The 21,113-nt window shown below is 45.1% G+C and overlaps 1 protein-coding gene across 4 annotated transcripts in view; it reads left to right on the top strand.

Annotated features, from left to right (window-relative positions):
- DDI2 (DNA damage inducible 1 homolog 2) overlaps positions 1 to 21,113 on the top strand; it is a 52,980-nt gene that overhangs the window by 15,733 nt on the left and 16,134 nt on the right. For 2 of the 4 annotated variants that reach the window (XM_045998389.1, XM_045998228.1), the window contains exons 5-8: positions 1,958 to 2,085; positions 5,620 to 5,748; positions 13,631 to 13,734; positions 15,452 to 15,641. In XM_045998389.1, coding sequence (XP_045854345.1) covers positions 1,958 to 2,085; positions 5,620 to 5,748; positions 13,631 to 13,734; positions 15,452 to 15,641 — 551 coding nt within the window. Of the gene's footprint in view, positions 1 to 1,957; positions 2,086 to 5,619; positions 5,749 to 13,630; positions 13,735 to 15,451; positions 15,642 to 18,794; positions 18,858 to 21,113 lie in introns of those variants that run through there. The other 2 variants (XM_045998471.1, XM_045998302.1) reach the window with 2 other exon arrangements.

The following is a 21,113-nucleotide window of genomic DNA, read 5'->3' as shown; positions in this document are numbered from 1 at the left end:
CTTCGGCTCAGGTCATGATCCCAGGGTCCTGGGATCGAGCCCCACATCGGGCTCTCTGCTCAGCGGGAAGTCTGCTTCCTCCTCTCTCTCTCTGCCTGCTTGTCATCTCTGTCAAATAAATAAATAAAATCTTTAAAAAAAAAAAAGAAAAGGACAGGCACCGCAGGTTAGAGCAGGGGTTGGCAAGCTTCCCATGGAGTGCCAGGCAGTAAATACTTCAGGGTTTGCAGGCCCTGCTGTCTCTGTAGCAAGGGCTCATTTGTGCCAGTGCGGTGCCAGCGTGGACCTACCTGACATGACCGCCCGGAGACCAGCAGTGCAGCTGCACTCCCGTGGGGGTGTTTGATTTTTTCTTTCTTTCTTTCTTTTTTTAAGATTTTTATTTATTTGATAGAGAGTACAAGTAGGCAGAGCAGCAGGTAGAGGAAAAGAGAGAAGTAGACTGTCTGCTGAGCAGGGAGCCGGATGTGGGGCTCGATCCCAGGACCATAGTATCATGACCTGAACTGAAGGCTTAACCCGCTGAGCCAGCCAGGCACCCCGTCCCATGGGGTTTTGTTCACACAAACGAATGGTGGTCCAAACTGGTGTAACTTATCCCCAGTCTGGGGCCCCATTCTGTTTGTGCCCCGGTCTTCAGATACGTTGCCCAGCCCCTGCCCTTGTTCCCATTGATGTTGGTAGTGTTTGGTGTTTTTAAAAGGAGGTTGGGAATGAAGGTACGGGAGGTTGGAGTAAGCTAGAACCCCCTTTTATATCCTTTTCTTTGTGGGACTAGAATATGTCTGGTGTTTGGAGGAATGGTTTGACAGACAAGTGAACTGTGCTCTGTGTGTGTGTGTGTGGTTTTCTGAGCGATAGCAGGTAACTAGAGAGACATCTGCTGAGCATCTGCTCTTCTGCCAACACTGTTCTAGATGCTCTCCACCTCTTAGCCACACTACAATCGGAACTGCTACGCTCACTTAACAGACAGAAAACCCCATCTCGGGGATAAAGCAGAGACACAGTGCAGACTGTTAACACCTATATCTTATATTTGCCAACTATTTCTAATGCTCCGGACATAGGAAATGTACCCAGATGTCCTGTAACTCCTCTGTTAAAATTGAAGCATTCATGAAATTCTCACATTCTACGGAATTAAAATGTCGTGACCCTTATACTCCGGAGGTTTATTCCTGTTTCTGAGCTCATAAAGGGAGCAGAACTGTTTTGCGGGAGAAAGCCATGCACAGGCCTTCAGATTTTCTGCCAGCTGCCTCTCACCGCCTCACCTGTTCCAGGAGAGAGCACCAGTTCCCATTTCCATGACTCAGCTGCTATAATAGGGGCTTGGTTGGGTTGGTTTTGTTCCCCCAGTCAGTTCTGTGAAGGGAAAACTCTGGGGGTTCCAAGGCCTTGGGGCGTGGACAGGCGGCTGCCCTGCAGGCAAAGGAAGAGCTGGTGGCGTGGCCTTATTTGACCTCCTTGGGGCTGAGGGGGCTGGTGTGGCCGCAGTTCTTGCGGCGGTGGACAGCGAGGGGGTGTAGGCAGGCAAAGCAGTGGCGGCTGATGATCTTGCCGCGGGTGTGTGTCTGGGCCAGCTGGCGGGGGGCGGGGGGCTTGATGGCACCACCCCGCAGGCAGAGCACCAGGTGCAGGCTGGGCTCTGCGACTGCTGTCATCAGAGCATCCGTCCGTCAGCGCTTTGCCTGCAAAATCAGACACTGCTCTCAGGCCGGATGCTCCCCTTGACTTGGATTTTGGCTTTGATGCTCTCACTGGTGTCACTGGGCTCAGCCTCGAGGGTGATGGTCTTGCCCACCAGGGTCTTCTTGAAGATTGGCGTCTCTGTGGCTGCCGCTCAGCCGCTCATTGAAGAGAAAGCCAAGTCTGTTTTGAATGTTGTGACTTTGAAACAGATTCCCCTTCTGGAAATAATGATCTTACTGTGCTTGGTTTTGGTTTGTTGCAGGCAACAGAACATTGAGGAAAACATGACAATAGCTATGGAAGAGGCTCCTGAAAGTTTTGGCCAAGTAGTGATGCTTTATATTAACTGCAAAGTGAACGGACACCCTGTGAAAGCCTTCGTTGACTCAGGTGACGTCTGGGTCTTTGTCTCTCCGTCTGTCCGACATTCTGACCTGACACGGGGAGAAGGGGGGCCTGGTGCCTGTGAAAGCGGGCAGTAGCCTGGACTGCTAACGAGCCTGGGGGTCACTTTACTTGCCAACCTTTGGTTTGTAACACGTTTATTTCTTAATTGTTTCTTCACTAGTTTTGTGTCTTGCATTATGTCCTTTATCTTCCTACCCCCCCGATTGGACATCCTGAATTTTTAGGATATCTCTGTAAGAAGTTTGCGAGTACAGGGGTGCCTGGGTGGCTCAGTGGGTTAAAGCCTCTGCCTTCAGCTCAGGTCATGGTCTCAGAGTTCTGGGATCAAGCCCCACATTGGGATCTTTGCTCAGCAGGGAGCCTGCTTCCCCCTTTCTCTGCCTGCCTCTCTGCCTACTTGTGATCTCTCTTTGTCAAATAAATAAATATTAAAAAAAAAAAGTTTGCAACTACATGGGTTTAGAAGAAGGAGCCGTGAGAGGCAGCTGTGTGGGGTGTAGGTCAGACCAGTACCTCAGCATGGTCTGTATGGCAGCCCTTTGCCGGGAGCTGTGAGGAGTCGAAGCATGTATGAATCAGGGCTCTTGCCCTGAAAGAACTTGACCGCCAGGTCAGCAGACAGGGAGTTCCCCACCTGAGATTGTGAATAGTACCTGTACCAGCTGGCACCTTTTCTCACAGTAGTAACTACTTTTCAGTCAGACCACACAGAGCACCGCGTGGCTGTGGCTCAGTGGTCTCCTGTGTCTTAATCCTGGGTAGCTCGCTCAGCCTGTGAGATGGTGGGATGAGCTCCTGAGCTCAGGCTAGGTGTTTGTGTGTTTTTTTTTTCCTTTTTAAAGATTTATTTATTTATTTATTTGACAGAGAGAGAGATCACAAGTAGGCAGAGAGGCAGGCAGAGAAAGGGGGAAGCAGGCTCCCTGCTGAGAGAGCCCGATGTGGGGCTCGATCCCAGGACCCTGGGATCATGACCTGAGCCGAAGCCAGAGGCTTTAACCCACTGAGCCACCCAGGCACCCCTAGGTGTTTGTGTCTTGAGGTACATGTGTTTCTGAGAGAAGCACGTTTTCTGATTAGTCAGTTCAAAAAACGTCCGTTGAATGCCGTCGGCGGGGCACTTGCGCGGAGTGTTTGGGAGGAAGACTCACCAACTGGAGCTTCATGGGGCTCGTATGAGTGAGAGAGACAAATGTGTATGGAAGAGACCTTAAGAGTAACACTCAACGTTTACTGAGCCCTTACTGCATGCCAGGCAGCACACTCGGTGTGTAAAATAGATGATCGTAATTTCACTTAACCCTCAGGTTATCCCAGGGAGCTGTGTTCAACTACTAACCCTATTTTGGAGATGAGGACACTTGGGTGATGCCGCTTTTCAGGTGGACAGAGCCCATGAGTCGTGGATTTCGGATTCAGCCCCAGACCTGTTTGATACCACAGCTCAGTGACCGCGAAAATCAGATGCATGTTGGCTAGCCGTCGAGACCAGTCTTCCTCCGACTGGGCTGCTCCGGCCTGGCTTTGCCACAGAGCAGGCAGCGGAACTGCCCTGTCTTTCCTGTCTCCACAGGCAGAGGAAGGGGCTTCGAGCCGAGGCTTGAGAAGAGGCAGGAGAGTGTTGAAAAGGGGCCCTTCTTGTCTTGGGCTCGCTTACTTTACAACAATAAGTAGCTTTTGTGCAGTAGAAAGGGGAGAGAGGAAGAAAAGAGAGATCGCCTTCTCCAGTTTTCTTTTCCTTCCTTTTCGCTGGGCCTTCTTGACTCTAACCTTCCTCAAATGCCAAGAGCTTTTAGTGCCCATAAAGTGTCAGGGGCCTCGTGAGTCAAGTGAACGGGAAGTGTTGGGATTGAATGAGAGGGGAGAGCGCTGGGCAAGGCCAGTCAGCTGCAGAGGAGGCGCGGTTTGACCTGGGCCTTGAGCATGAGTGGGATTCAGAGAAAGTGAGGTGGGGGGCACTCTCTCTGCAGGAGGGTCGGCGGGCGTGAGAGGCAGAGGGAACAACTGGCTCATGTCAAAGTGAGGGGTTTAGAACAGAGTAAAAGGCTGATCGCTGCATCTGTTCGGGCTGCTATAAAAGAATACCATCGACCGGGGGGCGGAAGAGGGGGCTTATACACAACAGATTTCCTTCTCCTAGTTCTGGAGGCTGGGGAGTTCCGGACGAAGGTACAGGCAGGTTCAGTGTCTGCTGAGGACCCGCTTCAAAGTCGCAGACGTTCATCTTCTCGCTGTGTCCTCACATGGCAGAAAGAGTGAGGGCGCTCTCTAGGGTCTCTTGCACAAGGACACTCATCCCATTCCTGAGAGTTCCACCTCCATGACCTGATCCCCTCCCACACGCCCCACCTGCTGATGCGGTCTCATTAGGAACGTGATAGTTTCAACGTAGGAGTTCGGCGGGGGGACACAGACATCGGTCTGTAGCAGCCGGAAGCACTTCGGCCAGGATGAGGTGGACTGAGCAGCTGTGGCGAGGGGGTGTGAGGGTGATCTTACAAAGAGGAGGAGCCGTGGAGGGTTTTTTAAGACTGAAAACAGTGACAGATCTGGAAAATTCTGTGTCCCTCAGGGTCAGAGTCAGAACTATTTCCCTTGCTTTAAATTATACCTCTGCAGAGTGGTTTGGAAACCAGAGAAATTGTCCACTAGCGAGGGGAATAGGGTGTGAGCTGCACTGGTTGCTATAGTTAGAAGAAGGAAGGTCAGAAATAGAAATTGCATAAAACTTACTCCCAGGGCTGGAGCAGAGTCTGAGAGTGGGGAGAAGGCTGAAAGACAAGGAGTCACACGTGAACAGTGCTGAGTTTTATGTTGCAGGAAAGTAATTTCATTGGTAAGAGAAATGCAAGGAGAGTACTACTTGGGGGAGAAAGGGCTTTATACCTGTTGGCTTCAAGAAGGAAATCTCCAGCACACGGCAGTAGAGTAGAGTCCATGGGAGACAAGGAGTACATGTAGGGGAAACAGAGACTGTCTGCTGACTGCCCTCTTGCCCTGGGGCATGCTTGTTGGTGCAGAGATGGGGAGTTCAGCTCTGACGTGTTCGAGACTGCAGGTTTCACCTGGTAAATTGCACTGTCCCAGAGTTTGAAGTAAAAATAATCTGATAAGATGTTTAGAGGTACTTGGTGAAGATGGATCTGAGCGTGAAGTGGTGATTACGTTAGCGTTCCCTGTCTGTAGACATGGTTTGACTTTCTGAAAGTCCCCTCCAGGTGGTTTTGCTTTCTGTCTGTAAAGTTTTAAAATGTCATCCAATTATTACATTTCAACAAAGTATTCTTTCGCTCCCTGCCAGGTTTCTACACTGTTTCAGATTCCACTGTGGAACTGAAAGTTGATTTTGGTGTGGTGGAAACAGCTAAGGGCTGGCTTAAGCTTGGTGTGAGTAATTGTACTCAGACAAAAGCCTGGGGTGTACCTGCTCTCTGCCCTGTTCTCGGGCTGCATTTTTTAATCTTAACACAAGTGTGGACTTTGTTTTTATTCTCTGATGTTTCCCTCTGCCTCCAGGTGCCCAGATGACAATTATGAGCCAGGCTTGTGCAGAAAGGTGTAACATCATGAGACTGGTGGACCGTCGGTGGGCAGGGATCGCCAAAGGCGTGGGCACCCAGAAGATTATCGGAAGGGTGCATCTCGGTGAGCAGAGGCACTGCGGGAGTCTTTTCAGAGTAGCAGATTCTTAAAAATTTATTCTACATAGGTGTATCTGATCCCCAGAAATGTTAAATCCTCTGTTCTGTCTGCGTTACACATGTACATGTTCTAGCTGGTTATAAAAAGATCAGTCACTGAGTACTTCCGTGTTCCTGCTCCTTAGAATCCCTTTCAACTATTTTAGCTCATTTCTTTTGGTGCCTGCCTCCATATTTCAAAATAACCTGTGTGTTGTGCTATTGCTGATATGTAAATACCGTAGAGAGCTGAGCCGTCTAATTGAAAGTGTTTTTCCGTTCGTGTCTAGTATTGTTTTTCTTGTAATAATTCTTTTGTTTTGGTCATTTGGATTTGGTCATTTGGGATTCTATGTGTTACTCAATCCCCAAACACTTAACCTAGTTGTGTATATCTTCCTTAATGCATTTCATCCTGTTGATGTTCTTCTGGAGACTGGACGGGTGTCCGGAGCTGCGCCACAGCTGCTGTCCCAGAAGCTCCCTTCCTGGGTCTCCAAGGCCGCTTTCCTCTTGCTGTTAGATTGGATCCCGTGCGTCCCTTCTCTCACTCTTCGCGCTCTTGCTCCTTGGCCTGTTAGAGTACAGTTTCCAGTAGCTTCCTGAGAGAAAGTAAGGGAGGAGACTGAGTCCTTAAATATCAGAACTTGTCTTTTTTTCCTTATATTCTACCAGTCTGGCTAAGTTGGAAATCCTCTTTGTTTTCCACAGTTTTTGTCAGTATTGCTGTAGAGAAGCTGGCTGCCGTCCCAATTCTTGATCCTTTATGGGAAAGATTTCTTTCCATTTCTGAAGCTTGCAGACTCCTCTCTGACCTTGGTGTTCTGAAATTTCGCAGGGTTGTACTCAGGTGTAGATCTGTCTTCCGCTGCACTGCGTCCTTTTCACTCCCTGCACCCTCCCACCTCCCAGATGTCTGTTGCTTGGGTGGAATAACCCATCTATCCTGGACTTGTCTTCTCGTTTTCTTTCTTTCCTCTTTCTCTCTTCATGTGTCCTGGGTGTTCATTGTTTGCCAGATTCCTCAACCTTGCCTGCCAACCTTTCTATTACGTTTTGCATTTATTTGACTTCTGTGTTAGATGCTTCTCTCAAATGTCTGGTGATCCTTGGCATCTGCTCGTTTTGAAGACTGGGACACCAGAAGGCTATTTGGAAGATGACTTGGGTGGGCAGTCATGGCGGTTGTGGGTGATCTGGATGTTGAAAGGGAGAAGAGGGCTAGAAGCTCAGTAAACGTACACTTCATCCCCCTAGGTTTCAGTTACCTGCTTGTTGTGTCTCTGTCTCCCTCCCTGCCCACCTCCGTATTGCCCTCTTGAGAAAATAAACCCCTGGTCTGCTGTGGGGGTGAAGGGAGGAAGTCACCTGACTGAGCAGAGAGAACCCCAAGAGCTAACTGTTCCTCCATAGAGACCTTGACCGGTCTTCCTGCTCCGGAGCCACCTCTACCCCTGATTGCACAGGTCCTTATGCATCGCCTCTGGGGAGTTCGGAGATCCGAGCTGGCTTGCTTCCTGTTTTCCTTACTGTCCTCTGCTTTCTATTCCAAAAGTGGGTTTCCGATGTCGTGTCCATGATTTTTGTCCTTAGTGATTTGTACCTTAAAAAAACAATTTTATTGTAAATTTTTAAGGAGGAAATAGAGGTAAATACATGTGTTCAGTCCTTCATCTCTAACCAAAATTGTTCTTTTTCTTAATACTTTAAATCCTTTTGAGTGAGACTCAACCACTAGGTACCATTTGGACTTAATCTCCTTCTGGCCTATTTTCCATGCATTTTGTTCTTGCAAAAAAGTAGTCGTATATGGGGCACCTGGGTGGCTCAGTGGGTTAAAGCCTCTGCCTTCGGCTCAGGTCACGATCTCAGGGTCCTGGGATTCAGCCCCGCATCGGGCTCTCTGCTCAGTGAGGAGCCTGCTTCCCCTGCCTTCTCTGCCTGCTGCTTGAAATCTCTCTCTCTATGTCAAATAAATAAAAAATCTTAAAAAAAAAAAAAAAAGTGGTCGTATAAGGGCACCTGGGTGGCTCAGTGGTTTAAGCCTCTGCTTTCAGCTCGTGTCATCATCTCAGGGTCTTGGGATGGAGCCCTGCATCGGGCTCTCTGTTCAACAGGGAGCCTGCCTCTCCCCCCAGCCCTCCTCTCTGCCTACTTGTGATCTCTGTCTCTCTGTCAAATGGATAAATAAAAATCCTTAAAAAAAAAAAAAAAAAAATTCAGCTTACAATCACAGTTGTGCTGAGAAAAGAGTTCATTTAAAAAAAGAAAAGTCGTATAACATAGAAATTTACACCATTTTATGAAAAAATAACATTTTCTCACTATTGCTGTGTATTTCATAAGCATCATTCAGATGCCTAGCATTCTCTTGTATGGGTTTAATGGTCAACTTTTAGGATAAAATTTTCCCCCAATATTTTATTATTGTAATATGGCAGTGTATTTTTGTGTAGTTTTATGCACATTTTAATTTTTTCTTAGTCAAGATTCCCGTAAGTGAAGCTACTGAATCAAAGGTTATGAATCCTTAAAGGCCCTGGATGTATTTCTAACTCGTAGCAGAGTGGCTTTCCCGGCGCTGAATCAGTGTTCATCTTGAGGTCCTTATACAATCAAGGATTCTTAGTTTTTACTCTCTTACTGTACAGATTAAAAAAAGACTTTTTTTTCCATCGTAAGTTTCTTTTTTTTTTTAAAGATTTTATTTATTTATTTGACAGACAGAGATCACAAGCAGGCAGAGAGGCAGGCAGAGAGAGAGAGGGAGGAGGGTAGAAGCAGGCTCCCCGCTGAGCAGAGAGCCCAATGCGGGACTCGATCGCAGGACCCTGGGATCATGACCCGAGCCGAAGGCAGCGGCTTAACCCACTGAACCACCCAGGCGCCCCCATCGTAAGTTTCTTCTCTTTTATTACAAGTGGTAGTTTCTGCCCATTTCTCTCCTTTGTAATATATTTGTCTATTAGAGTTTCTGTGTTTTCTTTTGTTGATTTGTGTAGACTAAGGATAGTTTAAACATCTTCCTCGCATATACTTTCCTACACACGGTGGACCTGTACTGTCACACAATGGTTGCTTCTGAGTCTGAATTCTCAGAATTTCTGTGGTTTTAAGTAGGAAGATGATAGGAGGAAGTAAAGTACCAATCCCTCATGTCCTCCTTCCTTGTGGATGGGCAAGCTGTGGCTATGATAGGAAGAAAACCTACGATTATAAAGGAAATCTAAGTAAAGGGGAGCTGTGTCACAGATAAGAGGGCTCAGGATGTCAAAAGTGGTCATTCTCCCACATTCGTCAAGAGCAGAGTCATTGTAATACCCTTAAGATCTCAGCAGGTTTTTTGTTTTTTTGTTTTTTTGTGAGACATGATGTGCTAACTTAAAATGTTATATGGGCTCTTTATTGTAGGAATAGGCAAGATACTCTGGAGTAATTTCCCCTTCTAGATGTCAAGACCAAAGTGCTAGAACAGAAACAGACCCACGTTTACATGAACCTTGATAAATGAGAGAGGCAATCTTACAGAGCAGAGGGAAGTTTTGGGAAAAGGTGCTAAGACAGCTGGGTACCCATGTGGAAAAAATGCATCAGAACCTGGACCCCGTCTCTCACACACAGGTGTCAGTTCGGGGTTGATGAAAGACCTTGATGTGAAAGGTGAAGTCAGAGCTTTTAGAAGAAAATATAAGAGAATATCTTGCATGGGGAAGGGGTTCCTTAAAGGTTAAAGAAATTACTTGACAGATTTGGCCATATTAAGATTAAGAACTTTTATCAAAAGGCATAAAGAAAGTGAACAAACACAAAGTACGAAAGAATTTTTATGGCACATAGGACTAAGAAAGGATTTAGATTCAGAATATGTACATTCTGTGTGTGTTGTCTGTCCTCCATCTCAGTGAAAAAGACAGTATAGGGGTGCCTGGGTGGCTCAGTTAAGTGTCCAGCTCTTGATCTCAACTTGGGTTTTATCTCAGGGTCGTGAGTTCAAGCCCTGCTTTGGGCTTCACACTAGGCATGGAGCCTGCTTTTAAAAAAAAAAAAAAAAAAGTTTATAAAAAAATTACAGAAAGGACTGAACAAGCACTACTTTTTTTTTCCCTAATTAGATAGTGAACAGGAGCAGAGGGGAGGGACAGGGAGAAGCAGACTCGGCACCAAGTGGGAGCCTGATGTGGGACTCCATGCGAAGACCCTGGGATCATGACCTGAGCCGAAGTCAGATGCTTAACCGACTGAGGCACCCAGATGCCCCTAGGCACTATTGAACAGGAAACCCAAATGGTTAAATATGAAATATGAAAATTCGTTCATTATTAATCAGGAAATAGAAAACTACTTGCCAGATTAGCAAGATTTTAAATCTGATAATACCAAGTGTTGATGAGAATGTGGGGCAGTGGAAGTTTTATACACTGCTAAAGACATTGTAGAAAATAATTCAGTGTCACCCAGCAAAGTTGAGCCTAATGTCCCCTAGAATTCTCTGATTCCATTTTCTTTGATATGTATATGTATTGTCAGAGAAACTGAATACACACTAGGAGACAAGTACCAGAATATTCAGGGGACATTGCTTATGACAGCATAAACCTGAAAGCAATCCAGAAAGTCCCGGAGCAATAGAATCGATAAATTAGTTGTGGTCTGTTAGACATTACAGTACTCTAAGGGGTGATTTGTAGAGAAAGAAACAGAGTCACATGTACAGGAATAGATCTCAAAATACTTTCTGAGTAAAGAAGCAAGTAGTAGGGGCGCCTGGGTGGCTCAGTGGGTTGGGCCTCTGCCTTCGGGTTGGGCCTCTGCCTTCGGCTCGGGTCATGATCCCAGGGTCCTGGGATCGAGCCCCACATAGGGCTCTCTGCTCAGTGGGGAACCTGCTTTCTCCTCTCTGCCTGCTTCTCTGCCTACTTGTAATCTCTGTCTGTCAAATAAATAAATCTTAAAAAAAAAAAAAAAGCAAGTAGTAGTTCAAAAACACAAAGTTAAACAGTAATGCTGCTTAAAAATCATGCAGAACTGGTAAGGATTATTTATTTATCATTTAATTTTTTATTTTTTATTAACATATAATGTATTATTAGACCCTGGGGTACAGGTCTGTGAATTGTCAGGTTTACACACTTCACAGCACTCACCATAGCACATACCTCCCCAGTGTCCATAACTCCACCACCCTATCCGTACCCACTGCCCAGCAACCCCCAGTTTGTTTTGTGAGATTAAGAGTCTCTTATGGTTTGTCTCCATCCCGATCCCATCTTGTTTCATTTTTTCCTTCTCTACCCTCCAACCCCCCCATGTTGCGTCTCAGATTCCTCATATCAAGGAGATCAGATGATAATTGTCTTTCTCTGATTGACTTACTTTGCTCAGCATAATACCCTCTAGTTCCATCTGTATCATTGCAAATGGCAAGATTTCATTTCTTTTGATGGCTGCATAGTATTCCATTGTGTATATATACCGTATCTTCTTTATCCATTCATCTGTTGATGGACATCTAGGTTCCTTCCATGGTTTGCCTATTGTGGACATTGCTGCTATAAACATTTGGGTGCATGTGCCCCTTTGGATCACTACGTTTGTATCTTTAGGGTAAATAGCCAGTAGTGCGATTGCTGGGTCATAGGTTAGCTCTATTTTCAACTTTTTGAGGAACCTCCGTGTTGTTTTCCAGAGAGGCTGCGCCAGCTTGCATTCCCACCAACAATGTAAGAGGGTTCCCCTTTCTTTGCATCCTTGCCAGCATCTGTCATTTCCTGACTTGTGAATTTTAGCCATTCTGACTGGTGTGAGGTGATATCTCATTGTGGTTTTGATTTGTACTTCCCTGATGCCGAGTGATATTGAGCACTTTTTCATGTGTCTGTTGGCCATCTGGATGTCTTCTTTGCAGAAATGTCTGTTCATGTCCTCTGCCCATTTCTTTCTTTTTTTTTTTTTAAGATTTTTTTATTTATTTGACAGAAATCACAAGTAGGCAGAGAGAGAGGAAGGGAAGCAGGCTGCCCGCCCAGCAGAGAGCCCGATGTGGGGCTTGATCCTAGGACCCTGGGATCATGATCCCAGCCAAAGGCAAAGGCTTTAACCCACTGAGCCACCCAGGTGCCCCCTCTGCCCATTTCTTGATTGGATTATTTGTTCTTTGGGTGTTGAGTTTGCTATGCTCTTTATAGATTTTGGATACTAGCCCTTTATCTGATATGTCGTTTATAAATATCTTCTTGGTAAGGATTATTTAAAAAGCTGGGAATGAGGAAAACAAAAGCCAGGATAGTAGGGAAGGTTGGAGAAGTCACTTAGTTGTGATCAGTGGAAGATATAGGGGACTTCTGCTCTTTGTGTTTCCTAACCTGGGAAATAAATGCATTGATCTTTGTTCTTTATGCTTTATACTGTACACGTTTCATATACTCTTCTGTTTGTAAGATATACTTAAGAACAAGGGCACGTGGGTGGCTCAGTCAGTTGAGAGTTTGCCTTTGGCTCAGGTCTTTTTTTTTTTTTTTTAAGTTTTTATTTAATTTTTTGAAAGACAGAGATACAAGTAGGCAGAGAGGAAGACAGAGAGAGAGAGAGAAGCAGACTCCCTGCTGAGCAGAGAGCCCGATGTGGGACTCGATCCCAGGACCCTGAGATCATGACCTGTTGGCCCAGGTCTTGATCCCAGGGTGCTAGGTTCGAGTCCTGAGTTGGCTCCCTGCTCAGCGGGGTGCCTGCTTCTCCCTCTGCCCCTCCCCCAGCACATGTACTGGCACACTCTCTCTCAAAAAATAAATAAACCTTCTTTTTTAAAAAAAGATATACTTAGGGGCACCTGGGTGGCTCAGTGGGTTAAAGCCTCTGCCTTCGGCTCAGGTCATGATCCCAGGGTCCTGAGATCGAACCCCACATTGGGCTCTCTGCTCAGCAGAGAGCTTCCATCTCTCTCTGTCTTCCTCTCTGCCTACTTGTGATCTCTGTCTGTCAAATAAATAAATAAAAATATTTAAAAACTTTTAAAAAAGATATACTTAATAACAAAGTAAGTATATATATGTGTGTGTGTGTGTATATTTGTATATAAAGTAAGAGGACTAATAAAGGACTACTAAAGGAAAGAGGCAAAAACAAGAGACTCCAGGCAAAGACAGGCATTGGTTTGTCTCAACTTTTGCAAATACAGACTTGATATAACAAGCAGTAGTAAACATTTTACTTTTTTGAAGATTAACTTGTGTACAGATTTTATTTCCCTTTTAATTCTTTTTTTTAATTAATTTATTTATTTGACAGACAGAGATCACGAGTAGGCAGAGAGACAGGCAGAGAGGGCGGGGGGAGGGGGGGAGCAGACTCCCCGCTGAGCAGGGATCCCCGACTCAATGCCAGGACCCTGAGATCATGACCTGAGCTGAAGGCAGAGGTTTAACCCACTAAGCCACCCCTTATTTCCCTTTTAGAAAGCCTTTTGTAAGTGTGTAGGAAGCAGGCGGTTAATATTGGAGGAACTGATTCCCATCGCCATCCTTAAGGCCAGCTCTCCTTACCAGTGAACACGTGTCCTAATGGTATCCTGTATCAAGCCGGATATTCTGGGTGGTGTGGTTCCATTCTATCCACTTTCCAAGCTGGTGCCTTCATTGGCTTTCGAACTGATGGTTGCGCTTACCAGATTTTCATACTTAAACTCACCTGTTTCATGCTTTGCCTTGGCTGTGACTGATTACAGGAAGCAAGGCCCAGAATGGTAGATACATTTCCAAAGTTCGTGTGAGGCTTTTGAAGCAAAAATCAGTGACAATAAATAAGTAAGATTAAAATAAAAATCCATAATCTCTTTTCTTAATGTGCTTTAGCTCAGGTTCAGATTGAAGGTGATTTCCTGGCGTGTTCGTTCTCTATACTTGAGGAGCAGCCCATGGACATGCTTCTGGGACTGGACATGCTAAAGCGGCATCAGGTAATCAAGGACTTTGCTTTCGTCTTGGGGTCGGCATTTCGTGTGTTACATGGTTATCAGCACATTGTCTCCCTCCATTGTGTATCCTGGAAAACTGAAAAGCCGTGGCTTCTCCAACCTGGAAAGGTCCTGAGTGGAGGATGTCATCATGCGTGGTTTGAAATTATGTATCAGTAGAAATAGAATATCTTCTTGTGAAATCTCTCTGAATCTTTTTTTTCCCCCTCTGAATCTTTTTAATCTTGCCATCTGTTTGAGATTATTTGGGCAACTTTATTCTCTTGTGTTATTTTTAGTTTCTGATAGGAACTCAGGTAATTTTTGATTGGTTCATAGGGATCTGGACAACACATGATGGTAATTTTTTTGAGAGGTGGGGGAGGGGCCAAAGGAGAAGAGGAGAGAAACTTAAGCCGACCCCACGCCCAGCACAGAGCCTGATGCAGGGCTTGATCTCACAGCCCTGAGATCATGACCTGAGCCGAAGTCAAGAGTGAGACACTTAACTCACTGAGCCACAAAGGCTACCATGATGGTGATGTTTCTGCTGCAAGTATACATTTAGTCCCTACTCGCTAGGCAGAAGAGCTGTGGGATTGAGGAAGGTGTACGCGAGATATCGGGAATGGAAGTGCTTATTTAGTACAGGGAGAATGATTTGTGAATACATTAGCTTGCAGTGATACTTGTATTTCCACTCTGAAGCCCAACAATTTGTTTAAAGATCACCTCTTCTGATTGAAGATGCAGTTAGTGTCCACTGGTTAATAAGATTTTTCACAGCAAGATTTCCTATTGACTCAATATTTTTATGTCACTCATACTCTTTAAAAAGATTTTTATTACTAAATTGCTGTAAAACATTGCATTAATAGTCTAATTAAGGTGCAGAATTTTAAGTAGAAGGGATGAGTGAATTCATGTATTAATAAAGCCAGTTTTTTAACTTGTCACTGTTCTTCTCTGCTTGTTAGTCATGGTGTAGACCAGTATTCTCCAACTTGATAGATATAAAACATGTAGGTGTGTACTGTCCTATGTCAAATACACAGATATACAGACCCAAAAAAAGGGTAGCATAAGTATGAAATAAAGAACACTTGGGGCACCTGGGTGGCTCATTGGGTTGAAGCCTCTGCCTTTGGCTCAGGTCATGATCTCTGGGTCCTGGGATCAAGCCCCGCATTGGGCTCTCTGCTCAGCAGGAGGCCTGCTTCCTCCTCTCTCTCTGCCTGCCTCTCCATTGTCATCTTTGTCTGTCACATAAATAAATAAATAATCTTAGAAAAAGAATACTTTTGTAGAGATGGCTTTGCCCATATACCACTTTTGAGGCCATTGGTATAGAGTTTAAATATAAGTTGTACTTTATGCAATAAGCAAAATGTAAATAGTAATGTAAATGTGAATGTATAAATAGTATGTGTCAGTTTTATAAGAAAATCACTTACATGTTTCTAAAAAGTGGGGCTGCTGATTATGCCTGGCATGTTTCCAAATTTTTACAATGAACATGTATTACATTTAAGTTCAGAAAAGAATAGAGCTTGGGTTAGATGAATAAGTAAACTGTGTCCTATGAAGATGATTCTGCTATAAACTTTTAAATGCTTAAAATATTTCAAGATGAAATAAAACTTAAATATTTAAATTCATGGTAATTTTCCTGCATGGCATTTTATCCACTGTCATCAGTCTTTGGTTTCTTCCTTCTAAGTGTTCCATTGACCTCAAGAAAAACGTGCTCGTGATCGGCACCACCGGCTCTCAGACCACCTTCCTCCCCGAGGGAGAGTTACCGGAGTGTGCCCGGTTGGCGTATGGGGCTGGGCGAGAGGACGTGCGGCCGGAGGAGATCGCAGACCAGGAACTAGCAGAAGCTCTTCAAAAGTCCGTAGAGGACGCAGGTATCTGCAGCGGCCAAGCTCTCGGATGACTTTCCTTGTTACTGGTCCGTGGGCAGGGGAGGGTGGAGCTTCAGAGGGATGGGGGCCTTTTCCGTTTCTAATCCGTGTCATCGTCCTGTCATGGATGTGTTCCTTGTCCTCTCACCACCTCCTCCTATCTCTGAATCCAGGAAGGGAAACCCTGCTGTTTAGACAGACCCATTGCTGTGTCACTAGGTAGGCGCGTCAGGGAGTTACTCGCTTAGGCACATTTTGGTAGGCTTCCCAAAAAATCTTGTTTCTTTCTTTTTTTTTTTTTAAGATTTTATTTATTTATGTGATAGAGACAGCAAAAGAGGAAACACAAGCAGAGGGGAGTAGGAGAGGGAGAAAGAGGCTTCCCACTGTGCAGGGAGCCCGATGCGGGGCTTGATCTCAGGACCCTAGGATCATGCCCTGAGCCGAAGGCAGATGCTTAACGACTGAGCCACCCAGGTGCCCCTTGTTTGTTTTTTCCTGACAAAAATTACTACAGGGGCACCTGGCTGGCTCAGTCAGTTGAACGTCCAACTCTTGATCTCAGGGCAGGTCTTGATCTCAGAGTTGTGAGTTCAAGCCCCGCGTTGGGCTTCATGCTGGGTATGGAGTCTACTTTAAAAAAGAAAAAAAATACAGTAAGCAGACATTTCCTTTTGAGTTTTAGTTTCCCTGAAAATTATTTTTCCTTTTCTTGGGCCCATTTCCTTTGAAGTGTAGCGTTGTCGTGGTGACTGAGTAGTCCTGACCTCTTCAATATCTACTGAAAGTGCTGCCGCCATAGAGGAACCGACGACCAAAACGCATAATTGAGCACTAATCAAACTACAGTGTTTATGCTGTTAATGAGATTGCGTAGTGCGTCCTTGGGCCAAATTAGAACAGTGGGTCAGCTGTTGACATGGGGATACCTAATCATTTTTTTTTTTTTAAGTATTTTGAAGATCTTTTATTTATTTGAGAGAGAGAGCAGCGCCAGAGAGAGCATGAGCTGGAAAGAGGGACAGAGGGAGAGGGAGAAGCAGGCTCCCCACCGAGCAAGGAGCCCGATGCGGGGCTCGATCCCAGGATCCTGGGATCATGACCTGAGCTGAAGGCAGAATCTCAACCGACCGAGCCACCCAGGCGCCCCAACCTAATCATTTTTTCATAAGTCTTAATTGTCGTGGCTTGTTCAAATCTAAAGATCAAGCCAAGTTTTCTGGGCTAAATGGAAGAACACATTTTTGCTGAAATCTACCTCCATGGCATAATTCTTCCCCATCTGTTATAAAACAATGACTCTGGGGTACATTTTCTAGAAGCTGAAGAGAATTAACTTTCAAGGTGGGGTTATTTTAAAGTCTTGAGCTGTAATCATTCATCAGTGACTAATACCATGTGCTGTGTTTTCTGGTATAGTAAAATGTATTAGAGCTACAAGTCAGGGAAATAGCTGTCCTCTAAGGACAAAAAAGATAGGATCTTTACAAAATAAACAGCCAGATTTTGCCAGTGTTTTCACTTAGAGAACACCCAGAGGTCTAGACCTGAGCCTCTTTATTTTTATTTATTTATTTATTTATTTATTTATAAAGATTTTTTTATTTACTTGACAGAGAGAGAGAGAGATCACAAGTAGGCAGAGAGGCAGGCAGAGAGAGAGGGGGAAGCAGGCTCCCCGCTGAGCAGAGAGCCCGATGCGGGGCTTGATCCCAGGACCCTGAGATCATGACCTGAGCCGAAGGCAGAGGCTTAACCCACTGAGCCACCCAGGTGCCCCTAGACCTGAGCCTCTTTAAAATGGGTGTGGATTGCATACAGTTTTCCAAGCTGGCCTTGTTCTCAGTACACTCCACTACACCTTTTGGCACCTTTGAGTTTTATACGTAAAGTGCAGCTTTGGTTGTGACTTAACATTTGTAGGAAGGGCAGAATTCTGATCGAGGCAGAGACTAAATTAATAGTTTTAGTCTTCCCTGCAAGGCAAGCTTGACTGAGTTTGACATACCCACTTAGAAGGTTTTACCTGTTTTAGTAACTTGTCAGCTTAGTCATAATACTGGGTGTTCATAAAATGAAGGTGTATTACCGTCTTGTGAAATCTCTGTTTTTCCTCCACAGTTTGGTGTTTTATTTGAGAAGCACTAGCTGATGATAGCAATGCTTTCTAACCTACTAACAGTTACCCTCTTTGGGTAATTACCTTCTTAAAATAAAAAGTTTAGGAAATTAAAATAGAAACCACGGGTATTTTCAGGCATAGTGAAGGGAATGTACCAATTGAAAAGACTAAAAGGAGGAGTGCCTGGCTGGCTCAGTCAGTAGACTGTGAGACTCCTGATCTCGGGGTCATGAGTTTGAGCCCCATGTTGAGCTTAGAGATTACTTTAAGGATATTAAAGGCAAAGTAAAAAAATAAAAACATTTTTTAAAAGGATTAAAAAATGGGTTTTGTGCCCATGTGCTGTTTTTGTTACTGACAATATGTGGCTCGTGCTAATTTTTGTAATGTTTAAATAGTGAAATAATTCTGCATCAGGTTCTGTTTGTTTGGAACACCGGCTTCCCGCTATCCTCAAAATCAAAACTCTGGACATAATAGGTGAAAGTATTTTCGTTAAAAACTTTCTTTCGTGGGGACTTATACCAGAGTGTCTTTATCTTTTCTATCAATGGGACAGTAAACCCGGATAGGAGTTATGTCTAGTACATCTTCTAAAAACTGGCTGCAAGATAGCCCAGGATAATCCATTTTGAGTTGTTTTTCTTCTAAAAATAAATCTCATCGGAGAATGAAATTTGGAAAGTGACAATTAGAAATGTTCGCTCACCTTTTAAGATTTCCATGCCGTGTGATTCCATCTATGAGTCTGCTGTTCTCCACCCGTCCCACATGTCTGCCCGTGAGTTCCATGTGTGTGGGTGTGTGGAGTTCATTTCTTTCCAAGTTCTACTGAAAAACCTGTTCAGGTTGACACATTGCTTTCTGTATGGTGAGAGAATTAAGCCGGCCAGGCTACGGAAACATTCCCCAAGCTTGACTCTACCAGTTCCTGAGTGTGAACCAGGTGGCAGAGGAATGGAGACAAAACCCTGCATGCTGTGTGGTTTGCATTGTTAACCCAAGTTTGCTTGTCTGTTTCCTAATTCAAACAGAGCGTCAGAAGCCATGATGCATGTAGTGTGTGTGTACTGCAGCTGGAGTGGGCCCCAGACCAGGTATTTATAGACACCGCATTAAGCCTTCCATCCAGTTACCGTCTGTGGTCTGAACGTCTCTGTGTGTGCAGCAGTTTCAGAATTTAGCTTCTGCCATCCATTTCACCTGGTTTCATCTGGTTACAACTAGCCTGTATATGCACCTGTGTGTTGGCACACCTACATGTCTGAGCACAGTTTCCCGTGCAAAGTCTTCTCTCAGCCGTTGGGACAGCCCAGGGAGGGGAGGGAGATCCAGGGAAAACAGGGCCCATCTGGCCATGGTGAATGTATCAGATCAAGAATGTCCGCACCGCAGCGCATTGTCGTTGGGGATAACTACACCATCGGGTTTCGTGAGTCCGTTTCTTCTGAAAACCTGAAAAGTTCTTTTTTCCTAGCACTGCACATGGCCACCTAGAGGTGGAGACAGGTAGAAATTGCCAGCCCACTGTGGAAGAAATGGAAGCCTAGACCAGCTGACTTGTCTAGCGACACAGGTTCACCGATGCGGGCAGGGTTGAGGTTTTATTCTCCCAGAAAGAAGAGCTGACATTTGGCTCTTCTGACTCTCCCTAGCCTGACAGATCCTCTCCCGGAGGTGCTGTGGCTCCGTTTCCCTGGAGAGTAAATCTGGGAGACGCAGCCTGGGCATCCCGGCTGATTTCTCAAGAGGAAGGAAGACAGTCTTTCTTTAAACTCCCAACCTGGGACTTATAGGGGTTTGCAGGCTGGTTGTAATTAGATACCTAGCACTCAGTTTCTTCTTTTTTTTCCTTTTTCCTTACAAAGGTGGGGTAAAGTAGGCACGGTTTAATTCGTCTTAATATCCATTGTCCTCATCCCCTTCTACCCTGTAGTACTGACCCAGTGCTCCCCTACAGTTAGGACTTAGGCCAGTGAGACCGACCATCTCGGTTACAGGAGGACTGCGTGCTGCTTTCCTAGTGAGTACCAGACCCCTGGAGGCCATGTTCTCCTGACCTCACGCAGTTGTCCTCACTGGCATGCCACTGCCCGGAGGCCGGTATCATACCCCCCGTGCCACTCATATGGACGCTGGACGGTAACGCATCTTCTCTGTCAGCATCAACTCACAACTGAACCTCCTTCAGTCAGCCTTAGAGATTGAGAAATAAAACTCATCGCCATTTACCTTTAAGCTAGAAGATGGTTTTGCAAGAAGTCAGTAACTCTGACGTAGTGAGTGCTTTATCTTCTCGTGCTGCGAACCATTGTCACGAGTTAGAGCTGTGTGAATCCTAACTGGATTGCCTCATGACCTCCTAAGATCAGGCCCCCACATTGGACATTAATCAGCACGAAGCATTTGAGTCACATCTGCCCTGATAGACTGTATTGTGGACGTAATTTTTGTTACCAGCCTTTGACATTTAATTAAAGATCTTAGAGTAATTGCATGGAGGTCGATGTTTCACTGGATCGGTGGCAAAGGCAGTGGGAGTTCATGATTAATGGTGTCATGAGGTGGCTGAGCCTGCCTTCCTGGGAGCACTCGGTTCGTTGCAGTCTGTCTAAATTGTCCCTGCCTGGTGAAAATGGTGAAAACCGGTTCCCAACTATCTCCCTCCACTGCCAGGCCCACCCCTACCGTGCCCTTAAACTACTTAAATGTTCTCACTTAATTGTACTTCGCTAACCTGATAAAGTCACTGATAATCTTTTCTAAAGTTGACCGATTTGGTAAGGTGATGATTGGACTTAATATGTTTGACCTTCAGTTTTATTTTTGTTCTTTGCCTCCACACTGATGTAGTTGTATCCTGATTTTCAGGAAGTTTGGATAGAAGTGAATTAAATAGAATGTCTCTGTTTTCTTTTGGAGGTTCCCAAGCATGTTCTCCTTTCTCGTTAGAATTCCTGCTCTGTTCCAGAGACACCTGCACTTACACTTGCCATTTAGAACCTTCCTGTTCACGTTGGGAACACCGGAAAAGTGTGTTGACACGAGAATCGTCCCAGTGTAGAGATCCTCAAAATTCGTAATATGCTTAAGAATCACCTGAGAAGCTTATTGAAAATGCAGATTCATGAGAATGCAGTAAACCTTGGGTTTACTTCCAAGGATGGGTGCCCCAGAATGTGCACGCTTAGCAGACAGCCCAGGTGATTCCAGGGCAAGTGATAGAACACACTTGGAAAAACTCTAGAAGTTCTAGAGTTCTGAACTCTCCGAGAATAAAGATATATCAATATCCCTCAGTCTTGCACTAACCCAGCTACTAGGTGAACGATTATTAATGGTTCTTAAAGAAA

Source organism: Meles meles, chromosome 1 (genome assembly GCF_922984935.1).
Source record: "Meles meles chromosome 1, mMelMel3.1 paternal haplotype, whole genome shotgun sequence".
Lineage (NCBI taxonomy): Eukaryota > Metazoa > Chordata > Mammalia > Carnivora > Mustelidae > Meles > Meles meles.
Note: the sequence above shows the minus strand (reverse complement) of the source record. Positions and strands in the feature narration are given on the sequence as shown.